General features: G+C 40.0%; 1 protein-coding gene and 1 pseudogene across 2 annotated transcripts; one reads left to right on the forward strand and one right to left on the reverse strand.

Moving 5' to 3' along the window:
* Positions 1-329: 329 nt before the first annotated feature.
* tmem240a (transmembrane protein 240a) lies at positions 330-25,873 on the reverse strand. 2 transcript variants are annotated; one of them, XM_088331521.1, is made up of 4 exons: positions 25,672-25,873; positions 24,715-24,821; positions 14,439-14,647; positions 330-3,439 (listed from the first exon to the last, which is right to left on the reverse strand). In XM_088331521.1, exons 2-4 carry the CDS (start codon positions 24,804-24,806, stop codon positions 3,285-3,287), a joined length of 456 nt encoding a protein of 151 aa, XP_088187647.1. In that variant the 5' UTR covers positions 24,807-24,821; positions 25,672-25,873; the 3' UTR covers positions 330-3,284. The 2 variants fall into 2 exon arrangements, with proteins under 2 accessions (XP_088187647.1, XP_088187646.1); XM_088331520.1 differs by having other exon boundaries at positions 25,171-25,873.
* Positions 10,939-11,086, forward strand: LOC148369493 (U2 spliceosomal RNA; annotated as a pseudogene).
* Positions 25,874-26,373: the final 500 nt, after the last annotated feature.

The following is a 26,373-nucleotide window of genomic DNA, read 5'->3' on the forward strand; positions in this document are numbered from 1 at the left end:
ACTGAGTGAGTGTGTAAGTGTGAGAATGTGTTAATTGCATTTGTTTAAACGTTTACAGCACATTATCCTTCTCTACATAATTATCGTCAGCTATCCAAATGTCTTATAGAGTGCGATGTACTTTAAAGATTTCGAGTTTTGTGACTTGGGGAAAAAGCATATATGAGGTAATCCAGTAGTGGGTTGTGAAATTTATGGTGCAAAATGTGCACAGTGACCAATTGTAAAACACATCATATCTTAATATCCCTATAAAATGAAAATAAATATATCATCCAAATTTTACTCATCACAGGAAAAGGCTTTATGAATGTAATGTTGTTTGTAATGTTGTTTACCTTTCTCTCAAAATACACTCATCCTGAATTTCAATACAGTTTAATAGGTTTTTGACATTGTATTACATACATGCCAACCTTTTGACATTAAAAATGGTAGATTCTATTGTACACTCTATTTTTAGGCGCAAAACACAATCAGTCTCTAGAATATCAAAAAATCTAACATGTGCTTGTTTAAAACCGGAAGTGGCAACTTTTACCAAAACGGAAATCTAATGTGATTGTTGGAGCGGTTTATTCACACTAAAAGACTTAGTCACGCTTTAAAATAAAGCAGCATCAGACTAAAGTACTAGTCTCAAGTCAAGATATTTTTGTTGTTTTTCAAACGTGGGTTGAAAGGTTTAAGGATTCCTTAAAAAGTTTAAAATCAAATATATTAAGTATGTGTTAACAATGCCCAACTGAGTTCAAAGAGCCATTTGATATAATTTTCCACCGCGCATATCTGCTTTTATCCTCCGACCACGAATCCCATTACGCTGAAGGGAAAGAGGCAGGGGGTGGCAGGCGGGAGGAGTGAGTGATATAACGCACGTACTCATGGTTTTCTTTTATTTCGGGATGAAAATGGTGAAAGTAAGAAAAGGATTGTTTCAATACAGTTCAAATACCGACCCAAATCCCCCAAAAGATTCAACCGAAAGACTTGTTTCGAGCGCTCTAAGATTTTCACCTTCTTGCACGCTCAACAAAAGGAGCTGCAATGAAGATTTCAGACAGAAGATGGCATCAGTTACAAGTCGGTAACTTCAAACTTGCCGACTTGCCATCTTCTGGCTAAAATTATCATTGCAGCGTCTGTCAAGCTCCTTTTGTTGCTCAAGTATTTGATGTTCTTAAAAGAACTTGAATGAACTCTTCTCTTTTTTCATCTTTTTGGGGGGTTGGGTTGTTTTTTTGACTGTATTTGAAACTGTTATTTTTTTACACTCACCATTTTCACCCTAGAACAGCCAGTTCTGTCATGAGATCACTCTCTTCTTCCGATGCCCCTGCCTCCCTTCCTCCAGCGTAATGCTCTGGAGACGGAACACCGAGGGTAAAAGTAAGATAAAAGCAGATAGGAAAAAATAAAGGCTCTTGAGCATTGTTAACACAAACTTACTATTGAGAAAAAAAATGATACTTTCAACCTTTCAAGGACACCCCAAACTATGCACCCCAATCTTAAATTTTAAAAAGCAGTAGTTTTTTGTTCAAAAGCGGTAGGCGTTTTCAACAGGGGAAATGCGTTAGTCTAACACATAAAATGGTACTGTTGGTTGGGATATTATTTTCACAAAAGCTTCCAGCTGAGTTGTTGCTGTGTGTGGTTTATATTTAAGCTGCTGCATGGTGATTTCAACGCCAGGAGTCACAACAAAAGAGCTTTGGCCACAAGCGAACTCATGAGCTAGCGATGAACTAGCAACAAGCTAGCTTGTGAGCTGCCAAGCTAATGACAACAATAGCCACTGTGAGCAGATTTTTTTGTGGGGAGGAGATCACAGGCCCCAAATAAATTTTTTTCTCTGGGATAAGTTTTATCAAAACATATTACTAAAAATATTAGTATATAATTATTGAAGTGCAGCAGCGGTAACCAGCTGTGCGTCCTTCGGTACTGGGCCGCACAAAAAGGAAGAAAAATCCTTGGTTTTTGCTTATACCAAAATAATTCGTGAACACGCATTTTTTTCAGCCAAAAATAGAATTAAACTTTGGGTGTGCATTACACTGAGGTTTTACTGCAGTATATCGCCTAATTGAGCTATGATTGATCAGTCGTCAAATAATGCTGACCTAATTTGCTCAACGTCGGATGAAACAGGAATCGAATACGATCGCGGCGGTGACAGCGCCTTATCCTAGCCACAAGTTTATTAGGGTTGTAGAGGTCAAAGTAAATGGCATTAGGTTTTATATCATCATTACAATGCTCTATCACATAATGGAGCATTATGGGAAAGAGTTCAGCAGAAACATGGTTGCTTAACGATTGATCAAATATGTGCACCTCCAAGATCAAAAAGATGAGATAAGGTGGTACAATGTCAAGTAGATTTTTAGTGGTTCAGTGATAACACAGATTTAGGCTTATTATTATTGTTTTTAATTATTGTTTTTATTGTAATTATAATAAATAAATCGATCTGTGGTACAGAAAAGGTAGCTGACCGCTGAAGTACAGTACTCTACAGTTATCTTAGGATCCTGCTGGATGTTTCGAACATAAATAATGCTAAAAGAGGATATTTCAATTAACTTCATACGGTCGTTTAATCCATAGTGTCGTATCAGAAATAATTTATTTTAGTCTTTATCAATGGGGAATTATTCATGAGGAAGTGAAATGTTAATGTCTGCTCTCTTGTGTTTTCCCACAAATGATAGAGACGGTACAAGGAGAACCCTAACCACACCCCTTTTAATTCCCTCGCCCTCATATATTTACAAGGAAGAAAAAAATAATACATTCAGTTAAATTGACTATAAAGCTAATTAATCTGTGTCTCTTTTTTGGCAGAAATTCACATAGTTTCACATCCAGTTTAAAACGGACTCACCTGTCTGCTCTGATGCAGGGATTCCAAACTCCATATTTATACCTATGTACAGTACACAAGCAGCATTCTAACATCACAAAAAACCCTCCCATCAAATTCATATTCAATCGCCCCCCGCCCCCAACCCACCCAAAAGGAACAATTCTACTACCTCAAATAAAAATGCAAATACTGCCCACATCGTACCCTGTTCTAAAAGAGCATGCCGAGTTAAACAATCAACACAGAAAATGTCTCTATACAGAAAATAACACCTTTAAAATAGTCTTTTTTCTTGCTGCTCCCAAAAATGTTAGACCCCACCCCACTTGCTTTTTGGACTCTCTGTGGGGCTGATGGAGGTGGGGCAGGTTGAGATTTAGGGGGATTCTAGGGATGTGATGCTGTTGTTGAATCAGAGGTGACGGGGGCTTGGGTGGCCATTGTGGTATAGCTTCTGCTTGATGTGCACCATATTGCCGCTGGAGTCGTCTAATTGTCGGAGCTGGGCCCTGCGCCGCAACTCTCGAAAGTTGCAGAATTGCGGTACCCATGACCAGGACGGCGTATCTAAAAGAGAATAGAGCACATATTTAAACTTTGATGTCAAAGTTGAAAGTTAGATACCATTTCATAAAAACAATAAGTTTCTAAAGTGACCGCTCAAATATAAAAGCACTCCTTGCAGCTTTTTGTACACCAAGAGAAAGAAATTGCACAAAGGGACCCAGATTCAATCGTATTAAAGTTTCCCTCTTTTATGCAACGTAAAAAAGACTTATAGCACTGACTTCGGAGCAGTGTCGCTGAGGTCGTATAGCTTCATCATCAGTCCAACAACATTTCATTAAGAAAAGCATAATAGAGCTCACTCACACTGGCAGGTCCTGGATTTATCTCTTTACATATCCTATCATAAATAAAAGGTTCAATTGATATTTCAGCCAGACAGTCAATTAAACATTTTTGCCTCGTTATAGATAAATATAACAGATTCAAAAGGAACAGTGTGGTTTTCGTCTGGGCAAAAGTGAACCAACTCTACACACTCTGAAGGGTCCTTGAGGGGGCAAGGGAGTTTGCCCGTCCGGTCTACATGTGTTTTGTGGTATTGGAGAAGGCATTCGACCGTGTTACTCTGGAAGCCCTGTGGGGAGTGCTTTGGGAGTATGGGGTACAGCACAGTCTGTGCAGTCCCTGTGTGCCCAATGCCAGAGTTTGGTCTGCATTGCCGGCAGTAAGTTGGATTTGTTTCAAGTGGAAGTTGGACTCCGCCAGGGCTGCCCTTTGTCACCGATTCTGTTCATAACTTTTATGGATAGAATTTCTAGGCTCAGCTTCGGTGGAGTAGGGGTCCGGTTTGAGGGCTTCTGTATTGCATGTCTCCTTATTGGAGATGATGTGGCCCTGTTGGCTTCCACAAACCGTGATCTTCAGCTCTTACTGGAACGACTCACAGCTGAGTGTGAAGCAACCGGGATGAATATTAGCACCTCCAATCCGAAACCATGGTACACAGCCGGAAAATGGTCGCATGCTCCTTCCGGGTTAGGGATGAGATCTTGCCCCAAGTGGAGTTCAAGTACCTCGGAATCTAGTTTACAAGTGAGGGTAGGCTGAAACGGGAGATCGACACACGGATTGGTGCAGCATCCGCCATCATGTGAACCCTGTACCGGTCCACCGTGGCAGAGAAGGAGCTAAGTCAAAAGGCAAAGCTCTTGATTTACCAGTACCGGTACATTCCTACCCTCACCTATGGTCATGAACTGTGGGTCATAACCTAGAGAACACGATCCAGGATACAAGTGGCTGAAATGTGTTTCGTCCGCAGGGTGGCTGGGCTCTCCGTTAGAGATAAGATGAGAAGCTCAGTCATCCGGGAGGTACTCAGTGTAGAACCGCTGCTCCTCCGCATTTAAAGAAGCTAGTTAAGGTGGCTCGGGTATCTGATAAGGATGCCTCCTGGACGCCCCCTCGGGTTTTGTTACGGTTATATCCGGCCGGCAGAAGGCCCCAGAGATGACCTAGGACACGCTGGAGGGACTACATCTCTAGGCTGGCCTGGGAACGACTCAGGATCCCGTTGGATGAGCAGACCAAATAGTTTTTAAGCCTTTCATATCGGGAAAATTTGCTTGTTACATGAGCAATTCAAGCTACGAGCATGATGCTTGAGCAAATGAATCCCGTATAAAGAGGTACCACCATAGAGCTAATCATATTTGGGACATGAACGCGATGCATATTTGGCCACCGAAAGGGTAATTTTGGGGGGAATGAGGTATGGTTTGTGTAGAAATTTCCGCTTGCTAGCTTCTAAAGTGAAAGAGACGGGACAAGCCACGCAGACACAGAAGAAGGAAAGTGCCTAGGTTGCAAATGGCCCAGCCAAAGGATGAGCTACAGTATATAAGGTGGCCTAGGAGAAGGAGCACCGGCCATGGCGGTGAAGTTCAGTGAGGATGGAGTGTGTGCCAGATGGTGGGGGGGGTTGAGTTATTTATAGCTGTGAATGGGCTATGCTGTCTACAAGGACTGCTCTGAAGGGTATCCAAAAGAAAAGGGGGGTAAACTAGGGATGGAGTCGACAATTGACATTGTACTGTATTTTCCAGACTACAAGGCACACCTAAACCCAGAATTTGGCCAGGAATCTCAAAGTACGCATTAAAACCCGGTGCGCCCTAAATACCTCGGAACAGGCAGGATAAGATTGGAAATGCATACAGAAATTATAGATATACGTTACCATTTAAGGTTTTACAGTAATATTTGTGCAATTATTTCTCAATTTGATTAACATAGCTGACCCAAATTGCAAAACATTGTATTGGAACGGGAAACGAACCCGAGTAGAGACGATTAAAGTGGCGTCACGTCACCACTAGACCACCAGTGGTACAAATTACATGTAACAGGGCATTAGATATGATCTAATTATCATGCTATTTTTACAGTGCCGGGAACTCGTATTTGTATAGTGCATTCTGGTATGTTTAACAGTCTCTCCAGTTCTTCACAAACAAATGTTAGAGATTGAAGATAACAGAAATCCTTTCAATAAAATACTATACAAGCTATTTTACATATGCATTCATAAAAAAACAGGTGACACAGGTTATGTATGAAAAAAGTTATGACCCCACCAAAAAAAACATTGTTTTTGGACGGGGAGTGTCTTATAATCTGGTGTGGCTTAAAATACAGTATGTAGTATTATACAGTATAGTATTATTTCAAGTATTACATAATGTGTCATATAAGAAAATGAGCTTTAAGGCAATCACGGCATCCCAGTATGTGCTCGTATATGTTTTTGTGTGTCTTCCTCACTTGGCATTCCAGCTGTTCACTCACTCTTTTTCTATTTTTAGAACTAGTGGTGTGTGTGCGCTGGGTTGGGGATGTGACAGCGCCTTCATGATGGAGCTTCCTCCACTACTCACAACTGCATATGCTCACACACACACACACACACACACACACACACACACACACACACACACACACACACACACACGCACACACACACGCACACACACACACACTTAAATCCTGTTGTTGTCAGCCTCACCTGCTTTATTGCTTTGGGGCTGAATGAGGTTGACCCAGCATCACGCAAAAACACGCGTTTATACACATAAGGGCATTTAAACGTTACACAAAGTAGCAAATATCTTACTATCATGTGGTGTTTAAACTTTCTTTCTTTATATTTTCCTCCACTAATGCTTGGATTGTTTTTATCATTATAGGTGACACTATTATTTTTTTAATCGTATCAACATTTTATGTAGGTTGCATTTATTTTGTAGTCATTACATTTATTTGTCCATCTTCTGCAGGGGTCCTAAAACCTGATTTAGGGCCATAATCTTCTGATTTAGGGCCACAATTAAATAACCCTTCTGGATTCTTCACAGAACAAAAGACAGAAAATATAGGTCTGATGTCACCAAATATTTTGAGTTGTTGGAAGTAAAAAAATATTCATAAATGGCTGACTAATCTAACTTTAAGTTCAGGTCCAAATAATGTACACTAACATACATTGTGTCAACAATAACAACAAAAATGCATGGCACGAGGGTGAAACATCAAACTATTGTGCCATTATTTTCCTTTTGCCTTGTAGCTGTTCAATATGCTCTCTGATTCCACAATAGCCAGTGAACTGGATAATAAAACATCCACAATGTTTTTACGTTATGGAGTACCATCTGCTTTGGCATCTAAATATGGAATGCATTCAGTCACTTGGCACAAATAGGCAGGATGTTGTATAAAAGAAAATAAATGGAACATGACAGAACCTTTTCCGCAGGCTCGGGCTTCAGGCTCTCCATTTTCAAAGTTTAGGGAGATGTTTATGACACGAATTAATCTCACATTTGAGGAAATTTAGAACAGATCATTTTCGGAAATAATGAAAAAAAAAAACTGGGTCAATTGTTCCATCAGAGTTGTTTACTGTCCACACAAAATAAAGTAATCAAACAAGTAAGGCTTCTGCCTCTAAATATTTGAGTGCAAAATATAAAGGCAGCAAGCACATGTCCCTCAAAGTTGCTATGTTGACTTTGGGCCATTTCTCTACAAAACTTAGGTTCCGCTGTTAAATAAGTGTGTAGCGTGTTGTTTTGAGAGGCTTCTGGATTGCTCCTCGTTCAAGAAAAATGAAATAAACACTTACTGTCTCTTTGGAAAATGACAGCAGCGGCACCCGCTTATTAAAAACAATAGAATTTCAACTGTATCTCACAGTTTCGCATATTATCGCGACAATCGGCGCCCCGCTTATGTCATTAAGACACATCTCACATTCTGCGTCTACATGCATTCCCCCTAAACACAAAGAGAAAACTGAACAACAAAAGTGTTTTTTTTCAAAAAAAAAAAAAAAAGTCTTTAAACAAAGCGACAAAAACGGTATTCTTTTTTTTCATTATCAAAACAAAAGTGGGTTGATCATAAATGACACATAAAACTTCACCGATATACATAATCAAAACGGGCAGAAAGTCGTGATGGCGGATTTAGATGGATCAGGCTCTGTTTTTCTGCAGATGGGGTGAGCGCAGAAGTGCACTTCACCAGATTCCTCCGCAACCAACAGCAGTGTTCATTTTACCACTGAAAAGTGATGGGTCCCGGGGACTCGCATGCTCAAAAATCTATGGGTCCCATCAGAGATTTATGGGTCCCCAAAATTTAGTGTTATCGAGGTTGAAATTGTAAATCGGCGACAAATATATAATATAAATCTATATATTCATTCAGTTTTAATCATCAGTTTATTGGTAAAGCAAATCAGTTATGACTTCAAGATTTTTCAGTTCACAAGAACATTGTACATTATACAAAATATTATTGCTGAAATAATTATATGAATCTATATTTTTATTCAATTTTAATCATCACAGTTAATTGGTAATACAAAGCAGTTATCACTTCACATTTTTCAGTTCACAATATTGTACATTATACATAATAATATTGCTGAAGTATTAATCTATATTTTCATTCTGTTTTAATCATCACATTTAATTGGTTGTACAAAGCAAGTTATCAATTCAGATTTTTCAGTTCATATATTCTTCTTGGTTTGCTGTCCCGCCACAGTTGTAATGCCTTCTCAAGGTCCAATCCATTATCATCCTCCTCATATTGTAACCAGGAATATAATTAAGTTCATTTTGGCAGAAAAGTCCTTTTCATGCTAGGAGTATTCTTTTGTTTTTTTTCTTTCGTCGAATCGTTCGCTTCAACACACATGTTTTGCTTGCCTCCTCGATCTTCCGAAGAATTTCTCCGCTGTTCTTCTGTGCCGGAATTATTGCTGTTGTTATCACTTTCTGTATTATGTTTTGACTTATTACTGACACTGAAGAAATTACCAATTTTGTGTTGATTTTCACCTTAAATCGACGACAACCACCACAACAATGACATAATCTCAAAGCAACAAGATCTCGTTTGCCGAGATCGGCGTGCAGACGAAAACTCGAACCGTGAGACCAAAACAACAATAGCGGATCTGCCTGACGAAAAGTTTGGAGTGCGGTAAATCTTTGTTAGAAAAAATGTAATCGGGTAAAAATGACAATTTTGTGTCAAAAAAAGTTGCGTCCTGGGGACGCACGTTTATTTGACACGATAGATAGATAGATAGATAGATAGATAGATAGATAGATAGATAGATAGATAGATAGATAGATAGATAGATAGATAGATAGATAGATAGATAGATAGATAGATAGATAGATAGATAGACGTCACAACATTTTGCAAACAGGGAGCCTGATGTTCTTATCTATGGCGCAGACGGCGTAGGGCGAGAGATGGGAGGGAGTGCTTGCACTTTTTGCATAGCTCCACCCATCCCTCCCACTCACCCAATCAAAAAACTTCAAGTTCTCTTCTGTTGTTTTGGCGGATTTACGGTTTGTTCTGTGGATTCATCATAAGGTATCTGAACACTGAAGACAGATAATATAGTGATGTTTTATATAACGGATTATTTAGCGTTGTACAGCCAGAACGAGTTTTTTTTTTTTTTTTTTGTGACACCTTGACTGTAAATTGTAGTGAAAAACGTGCCCTATATATACTGCAAAGTACTGTCATACTGTTAGCTTTGGTTTGGCTCTGCGTGTATCTGAACAGGATTAGTAGCTCATGTTTTGGACGAGATGGAGAAAATTTGCATGCAATCAAATTTGTTTCTGAGCCACAGGTACTCATAGAAAGAGCCATATATGGCTCGCGAGCCATAGGTTCCCGACTCCTGTTATATAGAATAACTAAATAGTGCTACACAGAATACATATTGCAATAAGATTCGGTAATATGCAATGTAGGTGGTGTGGTTACTGTGGGCTTTTACTCTGCCGGGTAGAGTTAAAGAGCCTCATGGCATGAGGAAGAAAAGATTTCTTCAGTCTGTCCGTAGTACAAGACAGTGACAGCAGTCTGTCGCTGAAACTGCTCTTCTGTCTGGAGATAATGCTGTGTAGTGGATGCGATGGATTGTCCATGATTGACCGCAGCTTTTCCAGTGCCCGTCTCTCAGCTACTGTTGTTAGGCTGTCCAGCTCTTTGCCCACAACAGAGCTCGCTTTCCTAGCCAGTTTATTGAGACGAGAGGCATCCTTCTTCTTCATCCCCAGCAAAAATAATGCGTCTAGGACTCAGGGACGCGGGTAAACGAGAACACTGCAACACATAACTGTTTCTCTTAGTTTTAGGGGGACCCCATTATGTTGGCTGTGACACATCGGAGAGGCGATGTACGCATGTTGGCACAATGCTGAGGAACTGGGGCTTTTCTCCTTTGGCACGCATGACATTGGCCACACCAGGTTCCGATGACATTGTCTATGGTAGGCCAATAACACACACTCCTAACACATGTAACAACTCCCCCGTATGAATGATGAGTTGTGAGCACAGTGCCATGTAATTATGTTAGAATGTCAGGTAACAACACTGTGGGGACCACCACCTCAGTTGTTTACCTAATATCAGTCATAGAGCCAAAACTTGACCAATGTCAAAGTCCAGTTGTTTGAGTTACTTCACGTTGGATCCATTGTGGGACAATGTGTAGATAAAGTCTGACCTGATGTATGGGAACCTACTGTAGAAGATGCAGTAGGTGACTCAACCGCATACAAAGAACCAGGGTAACAGTTTGCAACAATCTGAGTACCCATGTACACTCAACTGTCTGCAGTACTTTGACTGTTGACTGGCATTCAAGACGTGACCACGGGGACCGCCGCCATGGTGTCGCTGTGACCCAGTGATAACAATACTGTCATCTTGGTCTCGCTGCCAAATTAAGCAGGTTTCCCTGAGTTTGTCCGACGTTTCTTGGGCCCTTGTCGCCCTGTCGGCGCGGCGACAATCTTGTCGGCGTGTCTCCAGTGCTGCTTGGTGATGTAAAGACCAATCTCGTGACTGTGTCATAATTTCAATCACTGACACAAGGCTTTGATGCTAGGTCCTTAGCTTGGCCTTAGGCTTTAATGCTAGTACCTTAATTTGGCCTTGATGCCAGGTCCTTAGCTTGGCCTTTTGGCTTTGATGCTAGTTCCTTAGCTTGGCCTTTTAGCTTTGATTTTTGCATTCCGGAGATGGAATAAGAGCTTGCTCTGTCCACTCCACGCATCGGCCCGGTATTGCAGTACCTCCGGGAACGGTGCATTCGCAATGATCGCAACAAGGCTTTAGGGCTAGGACCTTAGCTTGGCCTTTTGGCTGAGAGTAAGTGTCCCGGCTCCTAGGCTTTGTAGCGTATTATGAACTGACCGATAACGGATAATGAATAATGAATAACGAAGATAGATAAATAACCCTTAAAAACCCCAAAACCCCAAGACCAATCTCGGTTGAGAAATTCCTTGGAATATCCACGCTGGGGAGAACGTCTGGCCGGGCTGCAGTTGATCCTCAAGATGCTAGAGGTGAAATTGCAGCCAACACCACCACATGTCGTTCAACTCACCCTCTGGGAATCAGCTCACGATAACTCGAAAGAGAGGACCGGCAGGCCCCAAAGTCCTCCTCACCGGTGCGAAATCGTAGGTCCCTACCCTCCCTCTGAAAATCCTCCATCCTTGGATTGAGCCGCTCCAAAGCATAAACTAACTTTTTGGGTGAATTGGAACTACAGCCCATGGCAGCGTGAGCTGGTGAATTCAGGGAGGCCACCAGTGAAAGATGGACAGGTGAGTAGGGAGCCCTTAATGTGCCTACCCTCATGGACTGCCTGGCCCTTTCGCAATGTCCCGCAATGACGAAAGCTTCATCCAGATCAGTAGCGCCTTGCTCGTGGCATTTACCCTGGACAGCTGGTTCTAGCCACCTTTTTGTATACCGCTGATTCGGCCACGAGTCTGGAGTGATCAGCAGCATAAACTGCCAAGGCCATGAAGTAACTCGCCGCTCGCCTTCAAACGGACAACGACCTTAAACTGCTTCACCCATGTGGCAAAAGGCTTATCACCATCCCCACGAAATGGCGTTGGGAGGTCAACTTGTACGCCACTCCTACCCTCAGTCCAGGTGGCAGTTTCCTGTACAAGTTATTGTCCATGTCTGAGTTCATAAAATCCATAGAATTTTGCTTCATGTAGCACAACATGCCGCTTCACCGTACAGGCTAGCTCAGCCAACTAACATGCTGGGTAAATTTCCTAAAAAAGGTGAAAAAAAATTCCAAAACAAAAACACCAAAGCCACAAATATAGCGTGTCGTTTTGAGAGGGTTCTAGATTGCTTCTCATTGAAGCGACAACGTAAGCACAAGTTTATCAAACACACTCGAACTCCAACTGTAACTAACACAATATTGCGACACTTGGCACCCCGCTTACGTCATTACGAGGCACCTCATATAATGCACCTACAATTGTAATACTGACATGTACATCTTTGTGTGTTATTTGCGTGGTTCCATGATAGTACGTTTTTTAGTTTCAGAACATAAACATTATTTTTCCATGATGCTTATTCAATTCAGAACGGAGAGAGGAGGAGTGAGCATCGCTGACTTTGAGTGAAAAGCAGAAATGATGCCTCACGGCAGGTCAAATGCAAGCCACTTAGGAAAAGTCGAGGTACTTTTTGGAATCCAAAGAGAGTTAAAGGGGCTGGAGTCACAATTAGTCCAACGGGGCAATGGACTGTCACTTCGGGTAAAGGAATTCACTGGCCTGATTTAATGGCCTGAATGTGGGAGTGAGGGATTGTCTGTCTTTATTTGTGCCCTACTGTTGACTGGCAGCCAGTCCAGAGCACTAGAGGATGTAAATGAATGAATGAATGGATTTACGGACAGGAATTCACTTTTGAGGGACCGGAATGAACTCTTATCATACATTGTGGTTGAGGAACCCAGAAAAAATACCTCAAAAAGTAAGAAATATAAATAATTCTTCCAAAGTCAGATGTCGCTCACAAAGCACCACTTTGAGCAACATCAGAACTGACAAGGTTGTTCCGAAAAATGAGCCGTTGTTTTGACAGCACATAATCATTAGCTAGATCAAGTGTCTCTTCTCTCCGCATGTGTGCTATAAAACTGTTCTGTGGTATCTACTGGACCCTTCAAGAAATGTAAATGTCAAGTCTGCTATGTCTAACAGCATTTGTCTTGAGGATATGTGAGACACATTTTTATTCTCACAAAAGTTTCGGACTGTAAACCAAAGCTTCAACATTTGTTATTGTTTTATAACCTTTATGTGTAGCTTTAGTAGCGTCTTGCTCTCAAACTTCCCAAAAATATGCAACAAAGTGATTGTTGTTTTATAAGTTTCTTAAATTAACCTTAACTGTTGAAGCTTTTAAATCTCTTTCGCACACACTAAACCACTTGGACTGAAAATCAGACTTGTTCTGCCTAAAATGTCCAAAAGAATTGTATAGCTTTAGTTGAGCTGTTTATTTGCCGTCTCCTGAGTGAGATTTTTCCACTTGTTTACCCGCTCCAGTGATGTTGCAAGTTTTTGTATTCGTTACCATTCACATGTATCCTAGCTACACGTGCAATGTCAGGTTTGGCTAATGGTTATTTTATTCAAATGAGAGGCGACACATTTCAAGATGGTAATGTGTCATTAAGGATTTTTAAAGAACATTTTCAACACTAATACACTGCCATAACCATATGCTTAAAACTGGCCCACTAACTGAATGCTTACATACACTGAGAATTGCAGGAGACTTGCAAGCTAAAGATTAGCATCCCCGTTATAGTCATTTTAGCAAAGCCTTACTTAACAGAGGGAAGTAACATGTGCGCACCGTAGTTTGTCTTTTGTCTTACTAAATATCAACTCAACCTGTAACTTTAGGAACTTATTTTTCACTATTACCTTTTAAAAACAACATTTCTGTGAGGACAACAATGGTTTTTATAGGGTTCCACTTAATAGATCTGCAATATTTTGCTGTTTTAAACACAACATGATACCAGAATTTGTCAAATGAGCCTCAAAGGTTAGTGCTGTAAAGTGATAAATGTCCTAGACAGTAAGTTATAGCTTATGCATATCTTTCTTAAATCATTGTTATTTTATTTCCTCAGATAAGATTTGTTTGAATTTCAAACCAGCATAAGGGAGTAATTAACGTTCAACCTAGTTTGCATACCATTTGCTAAATAAGACATTTGTTGTATGTTACAGTAAAAAAAAAAAATGTTATTTATTTGCTTCTTGGGTGTAATAAGAAAAGGTGGGAATGGTAATTTTGTTGTTTATTCTGTTTTTACAATTGGACACCAGCAAAGAAGTCGGCAGAGTTTCCAGGTCTGTTTGTTACTTTGTCTATTATTACAGTTTTTTATATTTTTCCTTATTTCTCAAAGAGAGGTTTGAATTCCTTATCTAAAGGCTTCTCTTCCCAACCTCCTTTCAAGTTCAAAATCCATTGATGTCTTCTCCCATTATTTGAGTGTCTACTAAGGTTTAAACACACTGTCAGAACCATCAAAGCGACATTTATCGAATTTCTTGCGGTGTGAGCACAGTGGGTCTAGAACCACATCACTTCTTACCAAAGTAGCGGCTCGACCTCCAGGCTCTGACGGCGCAATGCAAGACACCATCCAGCCACAGCAAGAGCCAGCTGATGCAGAAGCCCAGCAGCAGACCCAGCATCAAGTCCATCTCCTGCTTGGTCACACTGTCACTTACAAAGTAGTTCTCTGAGGAGTCCACCAGGGAATGGTCCCCATCGTATGGAATGACATAGTGCACGTGATGTCTGTAGGGAGAGACAGATTCCTGTTAAATTTGTATTGTATTACAGAGCATGGTTAGCAAGTGTGCATCACTGATACATTTGTTCCATTTCAGTTATGGTCCTCCCTGTGTAAAGTTTGCATGCTCTCCCAATGTCCGTTTGGGGTTTACCCGGACATTCCAGTTTCCTCCCAATTCCCAAAAAACAAGCATGGCAGGTTGATTGGTAACGCCAAATTGCCCCAAGGAGTGAGTGAGTGTGAAATGTTTGTCTGTGTGTGAGCGTCCCGGGTAGACTGCCTGGAAACCAGTATATTATGGATATGTTCTAAATACGGCCCCCCCAAGAATTACATCGTTCCAAAAATTCGAAAATTTTCTTTGGAATTAGCACAAATTTTCCACAGCTTCTGCAGAAAGGTTTAAAGATTTCTTGAGGAACATACACTATGGAATTTTTATCTTTTTAGGTACGAAATGCTTTTCAAGAAAAGGATTTTGTGAGTTAGAGTATGCTGTGGCTCAGTAACCAAATAAAATGTACACAAATTAGTTAGAGAAGGCACCAACTACAAAACAAATAAGGACTTGGCACCAAAAATGTTGAGAAAAGGGGTGCTTATGCGAGTTTGGCACAAGCTCAAATACAAAATTGACGTGTGCAGGGTCACAGGTGGCACTCATGTTGAAGATTTATTAAAAATCTGTGGTAGAACCAAAAAATATTTGTACTTTTCTTTGTAAATACAACCTATAAACGTATGTCAACATAAAGTATATTTTGTTTAATTGAGATCCATCGAGTATTTTCGGAGATATGACAATTGGGTCAACCATTTTGAAACATCCTGTATTTAAGACAAGATTGAAGATACAAAAACACAGTTGCTGGCAATAAGTTAGGAAATCTCTATATGCCCACCGCAGTATATATAACTCTGTTAACATCATCAATATCTAAACTCCAACCTTTTTTGTACCTCAAATATATTCCATCTTTCTTTGGATGAAAAGTGCGCTAAAGCTGGTCCGGGCGCATTGACAGACAAATAATTTAATATACATTCTCACCATTATTACAGCAAAAACTCATGTAAAAAAAGCAAGCGAATTATAAAGTACATGAGGGGGGAAAAAATAGTAATATTTCTTTGTAAAAGTATTTAGTTCTGTTGGCAAAACGCTAGGGTGATTAGAATTTAACTTTTTAAAAAAAATCTCATTTCACTATATTTTTCCTCAACGTTTAAAATGAGGTAGTTTAAATTATGCAAAGAAGCACTGTTGTGAATAAAGAAATGAATCAAAACAATGAAACTGGGCAAAACAATCATTAGGAGACCAAAAACTATTTTGCTTTTATTAAATCTTTGGAGGAACGGCAGCTAAGTGGTTAGCGCATCAGCGGCACAGTTCTGAGGCCACGGGATTAAATTCAGCTGCCAGACTTCTTGTACAGAGTTTGCATGTTCTCCCCATGCTTGCATGGGTTTCCTCCGGGCATTCCTGTTTCCTCCCACATTCCAAAAACATGCGTGTCAGGTTAATTGGCCGGTCCAAATTGTCCCTAGGTGTGAATAAACCGGTGAGTTGTATGTATCTGTGTGCAACCAGTTAAGGGTGTCCCCTGCCCACTGCCCGAAGATAGCTGGGATGGGCTCCGGCACCCCCGCGACCCTACTGAGGACAAGCATTGCAGATAATGCATGGATGGATGGATAAATCGTCTGAACCACATCTAATTGCCGTTGTATTAAAAAACAAAATGTGTTTCTTTGTGTGTGTGTGTGTGTGTTACAAGATAATTTGCATATATAAATAGACAAAAAAAAGGATGTATTTCCTATTGAAATGTTGTCATTGAATGTAAATAATGTCCCTCTGCAAAGTAGAAGATGTAATTTGCTTGTTAGAGATTCACTGTTCCAACAAAAACAAAGCACACACTGCTGACTACTGAAAAATTCTTCCCAAAACTACTGCAGGTAGCGCAAGGGATACATGAAATTTCACAATAACCGCTCCAACACTGCACTGAGCATACTATCAAGATTAAAAACTCCCTCCCACCTGCCCGGTATTCCCTTGTGCACTCCCTGGTGTACTCACTTAAATTTTTTTCTTCTTACTTTCCATGAAGTCTCTATAGTCTTGTTCTATTTGGTGGAAGGCCCTCAAGTCTTTTGTCGTTTGTTCTTCCTGATTGTTTGATGAATCTCAAGTCATCATTTCATTGTTTTGTCAGCTCACACAAGTTTGGTTTCCCCTTTAAATGCATATCGCTAGCTTCAGGCGGAAAACTTACAAGTCAGAATTTGTCCAAAAAAATATATATTTGAAAATAAAATCTACACTATTTGTCAGTCTGCACTCACGAGAGTTATTTTTCATAAAATTATGGAACAAGCTTAAGTATTGAAAGGGGCTTTTTTTCTTTTTGATGATACAATGTAAGTGTTTTGGGGCTTATGAAAGTCAAGATTTGGGAGGTATAAGATTGTAGATCTGTAGGGGTCTCCAGCGTGGCAGGGTGCCCCCTGTGGATAGCCAAGGTGCCTGCAGATTTGTTCTGAAAATAGCTAACCACTGTTACGATACAGTGATTTTCTAGCAAAATGATTCTTAGTGGTAAACTGAGTCTATTTATTCCTACTTCAAATAACTAACCTGGTAAAGACATAGTAACAACATAGTAATAACAACATCACAAGTTCTCATTTTAGAAATGCATATAAAACTGGGTGCCCATTGTGCTAATAAGTAACAAAAAGTAGCTTTCAGATTGAAAAAGGCTGGAAACCCCTGCTGAAGACCATATCATTCATTCTGTTGGTAAAAATTGTCACTGAGGTGTAATTTAGAAACAACTAAACTTAATTGGACCCTGTATGAAATTGCAATGCTTCATGGGGTACCTTTTATAGAATTGTAATTAGGGCATAGAATACAGACTGACCAATCTTAACTTGAATTGAATACTTCATCGTTAAAAAGGTTTAACTTGACGTAAACAAGTGATTTTCTGCACTAAACAATCTTTTCCTCCATCAAATTCAAATACTTAAATTTTATTAGAATATGCTGAAAATTTTTACCACAGAAATCCCCAAATTTCATATTACAATTTGCAATTAACAATCAGAATTGCCCAGCAACGCTGAGCCAAAAGAGCGTTGGATTTGTCTGATTGGAGTGATCTGTGGGCAGGAGCTCCAGAACCCAATTTGTTCACCTGGGGGCTTGAGAGACCCCGGAGAAGCAGACCACATGAGGGCAGATGTTTATTGATTTTGTTGGTATTTATTGTGGGTACCTTGACACAAGACCTAGCTAAGGATACTAATGCATAACATACAACTGTGTAAAGTTTCACGAAAATCTGTTAAGTCGCTTCGGAGCCTAGAAGTCACCTACAATCCCAGACACATATACACTCACACAAATCTGATTTTCCAAGATAGTTGAGGTATGTAAACAAATATTTGTCCACAATTCAATACTTAATTTTACATCCAAATTGTATCTAAACATTTTGCATTGTATCTATAAAATGAACATGATACGTCTGAAAGTATCAGTAAATAATATTTGTATGAAATGAGTAAATTACGTTTACGTAGTATATTTAGAACACACAAGTCAAAACGTGAGTGTTTAATATATACACGTATACAAAATATTATTGCGAAAAGGGTTTAAGCAGTCAATGGAAATTTTACCCGTCAACCCTTTTTCTCTTTCTGTTCTAAACAAAGAGACATTTTTTAAAAATGTCAATCAATACACTAATGTTTTTCATAAAGTACTGTATATTAGCTTCTTAATAAGCAGGATATGTATATTGTTTATTTAGTATCAATTGTATTAACCTTATCTTTTTATAATAAAGCATTAAAAAGCTTTGATAAGAATTGCTGGTCTTGAATATTTACACAACAAATAAATTGCTTCTTGATCGTTTTCTTGATTAATTGTACATATATGGACAGTATATAGCATACTGGATTTAAAATTATATACACCAAATATCTTATTTCTACATTTTTAACCATGATTAAAAGGAAAACCCACTTTCAAGGTGGTGTCCGTAATTTCGAATATTCCACTTTCTGATGCCTTTTTGTGACTAAAATCATCATTACAGCCTCTGTCAAGCTGCTTGAATGGCACTTGCACGTATGTGTTTCTCTTAGACTCTTCTTTCTTCATTTTTGGGGGGGGTTTGGGTTTGCATTTGAACTGTATTTGAAACAGTCATTTTCTTACTCTCACCATTTTCATCCTAGAATTAAAGAAAATCTTGCGCACGCATGTGAAATCACTCTCCTCCTACCCCCCGCCTCCTTTCCTCTAGTCTACTGCACTCCGTGACCAGAACACAGATGATGAAAGATAAAAGCAGATAGATACTTAAAGGCTCTTTGAACTCAGTTGGTCATTGTTAACACATACCTAACAGAGAAAATATTTAATTCTAAACTTTTTAAGAACACCTCGAAATACACACCCCAACTTTAAAGATTTTTTAGGTTTTATTCCATAATTTTTTCAATGTTTAAGCAATAGTAAGATGCTTTCAAAATGTGTACAATGTCATTTCAAAACGTACAAAGCTAATCCATATTTCATCTCATAACAACGAGGTCATAAAATGACACTGGATATGTCGTCCAAGCTGACAAGGTGAGTTGTGCAGGGACACGACCACATTCCTCAGATGGGCAAGAGAATGTATGGACCCAAAAATCTGGCCAAATAGAAACTGGGCAGGCTGCAGCATTTGTGTGCATACCGTAATCAGGTAATATGAGGTAAAGGAATCGTCCATCCATTTATTCTAATGTAGGGGCCTTAAATTTTAAACAAATATCATGACTATAAGCTGTACTTAAAAGATCCAAAACATATTATGTGAAACCTGTATTTATTCATGTAATTAATCAGCGTTTTTCTTAAGAAAGCAGTGGGTACTATTCGACCACAAGATGTCGCTGTGTGCCGTGCAACCAAAACTGAGTGGTGAAAAGCACAAGGAAGAATAGAAACTTTGAGACACAAAGTGAACAAGCGCACCATTTTCTTCACATTCTTTGCCCAGCCTTTTTGCAAGGGTTTTGTTTTATCGTTACCTGTACCAGCAAGATGGCAGACAATTATGTCAGCTCCCTCTAAATGAGGCTCATGATATGTTAAATAAATGAAAATTCCTCAACCCAAGAGTATTATAAAAAATGAACATTTATATCATATTTCGCGTATTTTTGCACAGTATTAAAATCAATACTGTTTTTTAATGAAAAAAGTTTTTGCCTAGACCATGAATTGAATTGAACAATACACACTGTCCCTTTTGATCAGGGGTCGCCAAACTAAGGCCTGCGGACTGTATCAGGCCCGCCAGCATTAGCTCAGGAGGTAAAGCGATCGTCTTGGGATAAAGAGATTTCAGGTTGGATTCCCGGCTCTTCCGTCTTAAGTCGAAGTGTCTTTAGGCAAGACACTGAATCCCTAATGCCCCCGATAAGCAGGTAGTTGCCTTGCATGGCTGACACTGCTAGTGTGTAAAAAGGAAAAGTGTGAAGCACATTGTAAAGCGCTTTGGGAGGTCTTCATTGACTTGAAAAGCGCAATATAAATACAGACCATTTACATTACATTTACATCTAATTCGGCCTGCGAGAAGTTTCTGAGAGATGCAGAAAAAAGATAGCCGCTTCTAATCAAACGATGACCTGTAGTTTTAAATATGTCCGCTGGTTGTCGCCACACACCACTTTAGCTGTACAGAATTTGCTGAATACCATTAATCAAAAAGAGAACATTTGTGGAAACCCCCATCCTGATGTTTTTTTTATTTAAAATATGAGTCTTTGTTTATGGCAATATGATTGCACTCATCTGGATTTCTTAGCCTGTGTCCCTGTGTATGCTCATAAAAACTATATCTTTCTTGGCAACATTCAAATAGCTGGCTATATTTTTCTGTTTATGCTTTTTTAAATCAATTTTATTTTTTAGATATTAAACTTCATGCAATGAAAACCTTCTTATGTATCCCTATTCCATTGAGTTTTTCAATGTAAATTATCAATTTTACTGCCTGAAAGGTAAATATTACTCTTACATTTATTATTAATTAATAAATCTATGAGCACATATTGTGTGTTTAATAACCAATTGGATTAAATTGTCTCGTTATAAACAAAAAGACAATGAAAAACAACTTGTGCAGGTAAATGCAAACGAGAAAAAATGGATTGGTTTATGTTATCTATTTTAGCACATTTGCCTAATACGAAAAAGGTCCTTGGTTCGAGATCGGGTGGAAACATTTCTTGGCCTGGAAAAGGATGCACCCCACTAGGCTGTACTTGCCCAAGACCCACCACAGGATTAACATTATTATGGTCATTGATATTATGATCATTCTACGTGAGGTATCATTTTACTCTGTGCCACACCAACAGTATGAAATTACATTGACAAACACCAGGTCTAACCTGCCTCTGTTCAGTTTTGCTGATACAAGGGGTGCCTCATTTACAGGTTTACACACAAGTTTAGTCCTGAATTTTACACTGCTTTTAAGTATTACTTAAGGTTTTTTTTTTTTTTATAAAGACAGCAAAAAATATTAAAATTACCACTTTATCTATAACATTTGTTTGGTTTCTGGGTCGATCCAATCTCCGATATCAATTATATAGTGATTAAAAAGTTTTGTTCCATAACTTCCCTCTATCCATTTTCATCACCGCTTATCCTCTGTAGGTTCACGGGGTTGCTGGAGCCCATCGCAGCTGACTTCGGGCAGTGGGCAGGGGACACCCTGAAGTGGTTGCCAGCCAGTCGCAGGACACACAAAGACATACAACCCACTCGTTCTTCACACTGAGGGACAATTTGTACCGGCCAATTAACCTGACACACAGATTTTTGGAATGAGGGAGGAAATCTGGGTGCCCGGAGAAAGCCCACGAATCGGACCCTGGACCTTGGCAACGTGGCTCTGCGCACTAACCACCCACCCACCATGCCACCCTGTTCTATAACTTGAACAGTGACATTTGATAAAAAGTACAAGAGACATGTTGGCGTGGTGTTTGCTTTTTTTCCCCTTTATTCACGCGAGTTTTTCCTCTTCCCAAACTTCCCAAACTTTTTGAGAAAAGGCACGATTTTTTTCGTTCCAAATCTTAAAAAACGTTCACTATTGGATTCCGGGTACCAGTTTTGTGTTTGTTTTTTAAAGAATAAATTATCAGGTTATCTTAATTGAGAGCATAAAGTGTTTCTTATAATTTGTGGCTGTCATGGCTCAGCGGGTAGAACAGGTTATTCATTTTGGTCAATAATTTTGCGGTAATTTGGGATAATAATATTATTTTAACCTTTTTTGTAAATGTTCTGCATTTATATAGTGCTTTTTGAGTCAATGAAGACCTCGCAAAGCGCTGTACAATGTGCTTCACACGTTTCCTTTTTACACACTAACTAACCGATAGCAGTGTCATCATTGCAAGGCAACTACCTGCGATCTGCGGCATTAGAGATTCAGTGTCTTGCCCAGGGACACTTTGACATATGACACGGAGGAGCCGGGGATCAAACCTGCAACCTCTTGATCCCAAGACGAGCGCTCTACCTCCTTAGCCATTGCCGACCCAAATAATTTAATATTATATTTAATATATTTGATATTTTTCTTCTATAAAAATAACATAATACTAAAAACGAACAGAAGGTATCTGCTGTAATACCTTTTTTTAGTAAAATGAGAAAATAATTCAAATCATCAAAATTATGTGCATCATAGTAATCTGCCGCCACCAACTAATATGTATGACTGTTACAGTTATCCTGCTGATCACTGGACAAAAACAAATACATTTGACAATGTCAGGGTGTTTTACAAAGACAACCTTGGCCAATTTTCTGCGGCACACTAGACAACGTCTCACGTCACACTAGTGAGCCCTGGCACAATGGGTAAAAAAAATGGATTAATGGATGACTTAAAATTGTCCACAGTAGGTTTGATTGTAGGATAGCACTTATGTTGGTCTATTTGTGCCTTGTAAATGGCTTGCAGCTAGTCTCAAGTGTATTCACTGGGATAGGCTTATTTTATCTGTTACCCAAAGATAGATGATGGAGGGCTGGAAAGTGATTTCATTTCAGACTGTCAGGGATTGGAATGGACCATTTTGATTCACATTTTAACAAAGAATGTATTTCAAATTAATTATTTCTCACAATTAAAAATACATCAATATTCCCTCAAGTTATGTTCACATTAGATGTGATCCTAAATGAAATCAAACCTGATTACATCGATAATACACTTGTACGACGAGTCAATTTAAATATCATCGATGCAATGCATTTACTGAATACAAAACATATTCGCTAGCTGCAAGAAACAATGTTTTCTTTCCCCTTGCTGTGTTCCAGTGGAAACTCGGTTTAGGACCTCATTCAAGGAAGACCAACTGCAACCCCCCCGGGCTGTGACATTGCTGTCAGCTTCAGACTGGCCAACATCTCTTGAAATTGGTTTAAATGTGTGGTAAGGAACTGCGTAAAACATGTCAGTTTCCTAGCTTGAAAGCGAGAAAGAAAGACAGACTTCATAGACACTAAAAAAATGTCTATATTGTATTTCACATGTGTGACTGTTAGTCAAACTGTATCCTGCTGCTGACTGGCAATAAATTCATGATGTACTCCAGCTCTAGTTCTAAAACCCTTGGAAAAGGCTCAAGCCCACCCATGACTTTAAAGACAAGAGATACAGATTAAAAAAAAATTAGCATACCTCACAAAAACACTGTGCGACTGAATTAGAAATCTCTTTTTTTAAGTGATGTCAACTTGCCGTTTTTTTTACTTATCATATTTAATGAAGTTATAGTAAATGATGAGAAACTGTGTGTTTTTAAGTGAGAAATGCATGTTTTAAATGTAACTTGATAGTACAGTATTTTATTTTAACTATTAGAAGTGCAGTTTGAGGCCTCTTTAAGAAAAGTGATAATTTTATTCTGCTTGTTTCTGTTTTCAATATTGGACACCTGCAAAGGAGATAGCATAAAATGCCAGATCGTGATTTTGACTTTTATTCCCCCTCTGTTGTTTGTTATTTTGAGTATTAGGCACTATCGGACGATAATGTTGCTGTTCTTTCATATCCAACACACCCTTTGGGGCGGATTTGCTTTTTGTAACATAAAAGATTTAATAAAAAATAAGGGGCTCAGAACCCATTTTGAATTTTGCATCATTAAGGTTTTACCACAATCCTTTGCAGTTTTCCTTGCAAGTTTAAAAGTCATTTATGTCTTCTATCTTCATTTTGAGTGTAAGCTACATTGATAAAAACGACCTTCTTAAAGAGGTAAAACCAATTACAAATGAGACACTGCTGTTGAAAAAGCAATCCACATTGTAAACATGTTGTCTGGTAGCTTAGACCTTTCTTCATATGTCACTTAAGCTAGGTTTATTTGATGTGACAATTATAAATTATGCAGCTTGCTGTTGTAATATCACATAATGTGTGAATGAATGCAACAGCCCAGAAAACAGGACAATGTCTGCCCTGCAGTATGTGACACCCTTCCCGTTAATAGAAATGCATTCTCGCGCACATTAACGAGTACATGGTTGAGTTGATTGCTCAGCTGTTGCTGCTGCTGTCCCCGTCATAACACTCAAAAATACACACTCTATCTCTTAGCACATCTTCTGCCTCATCCTAACGCCATTTATCGTCTCTAGCTCCATTTCTGAAGCCCAGTAAGAGTGCATGTGCACTTTAAGCTCACGCTCCATCACCTATTTATGGCGCCTCCAATACACACCTTGGGGAGGCTGCATGCAGCAAAAGGCGCACAGTCGACGCATGCGAAACACGCCTCGAACGCAAGTGCACGCTTTACTGTGTTGCAATAAAAAGAGACAGCAGACAGCTTTGCAGAGCTCCATTGCACCCACAACTCCCCCCGCAGGCCGCCTCTTTAGAAATCGACGGGGAAAGCGTCGAAAAGGAATCGTACGCAATCATACGCATACGACGGCGTTTATTACCTCCCACAGTTGCAGTGACAGACGCGGTCCTCCCCTCGTAGATGTGGCAAGATGTAGTTGTGAAAGCGATCCAGTAGTGCGTTCATGTCCATTAAACAGGCGATCGCCTGAAAACACATATGCTAGTCAGCTGGGCCATGACGAGTAGAAAAAAGGATTTGGAAAACAAAAACGGAAGAAAAAATCTCACTAGGAGAGGATTTATTTTTTAAAAAAAAGGAGACCCTCCAGGTTTCAAGATGAGCAGAAGGAGGAGGATGGGAGAAGAAGGCGGAGGAGGGGGCAAGGCTGATTATGGATTATTTATTTATGATGGATGGTGATTATAAAGGCAACCAAACTTAAATTCAGCGTCTGCGAGAGTGCGTTTAATTCGACTTGATTTACATTCTAATTGATTTAGTATAGAACGCCCCCGTCAAGAAGTGAGGGGGCATGTTTGGGTGTGTGTCTTACCATTACGACTGAAGCACCCAGAATCATAAAAATCATGGTGGTTATGGTCATATGCATCCAAACTTCCAAACTGGCCCACCACTGGTCCTGTCTCTCTCTCTACACCGGCTGGGCTCAGCAGGGCTCTCCCTCCTCATCGAGCCGCTTTGCCCGGTGTCGGCTACCCGGAATACCCCTCCCTTCTTCCCCCTTCTCCGGTGTCCTCCTCGGTTCCACAGGAAGAAGAAACGGGCCCTTGCCGCCCAACGACACCCCAGTGTCTCGGATACGGCTGTCTCCTAATCAAGAATGTAAAACGTCCTTCCTTAATCCATTCTGAAAATCAAATGCACCAAAAACGGTATCCTTGCAAAAAAAAAAAAAAAAGAAGAAACAAAGTGACTTCTTGCTTTCTGCTCCCTCGGCCAGGGAATGCTCTACCTCAGTACCGGTAAATTGTGTCCTCCATGAAGCCACAACGGCGACTTAATTCTCCCGGCTGGATTTATCAAAGATGTGCACCTTTGTCGGTCGACATGATGCTATCCGCAGATTGCGAGCTGGTTTGTTGCGCTCCAGGTCCCGATCCGGGAAAAGAAAAACCTGTATCAATGCCCGGGGCAACACGGACTGGACGAGACTATCCCATCCTGGACGCTCCCCAAGAGCAGCAGAAGCAGCAGCATTTCAGCGCAAAAGCAGCACCCACTCCCACGACGTTGCGCGCGCGCCACTGCATGATGGGCGGCGCGAAGGTGGAGGGCGGGGGTGGAGGGTTTTTAACCGTACTCTACACACTCACAGGTCATTCTTTGGATAAATTAGCTCAATCTATAGCAAGGGTGGGCAAACCCGCTTGGAGGTCCGCAATCCTGCATGTTTTGGAGTTTTCTTTTTCAATATAGTTGAATCAAATCACCAGGATTTTTATCAAGCTCCTGAACACCTTAGTTTATAAGTTGGATCGTGATCTACTAGTGGATCACTGAGGTGGTACTGGTAGATCGCAGGTGGCTGAACTAGCAGAATCTATCACAGGGGTGGGAAAACCCGCCCCGAGGGCCGCAATCTTGCAGTATGGGTAACACTAACCTGTCTCACGCCGGTCGAAACCCTGCTTACGTTCCCTATTAGTGGATGAACATTCCAACACTTGGTGAATTCTGCTTCACATATGTTACGAAGAGCCGACATCGATGAATTGAACAGAGATCTACCAGAAGC

The sequence above is a fragment of the Urocampus carinirostris genome, chromosome 3, assembly GCF_059441175.1.
Source record: "Urocampus carinirostris isolate Australia breed hairy pipefish chromosome 3, RoL_Ucar_1.0, whole genome shotgun sequence".
NCBI lineage: Eukaryota > Metazoa > Chordata > Actinopteri > Syngnathiformes > Syngnathidae > Urocampus > Urocampus carinirostris.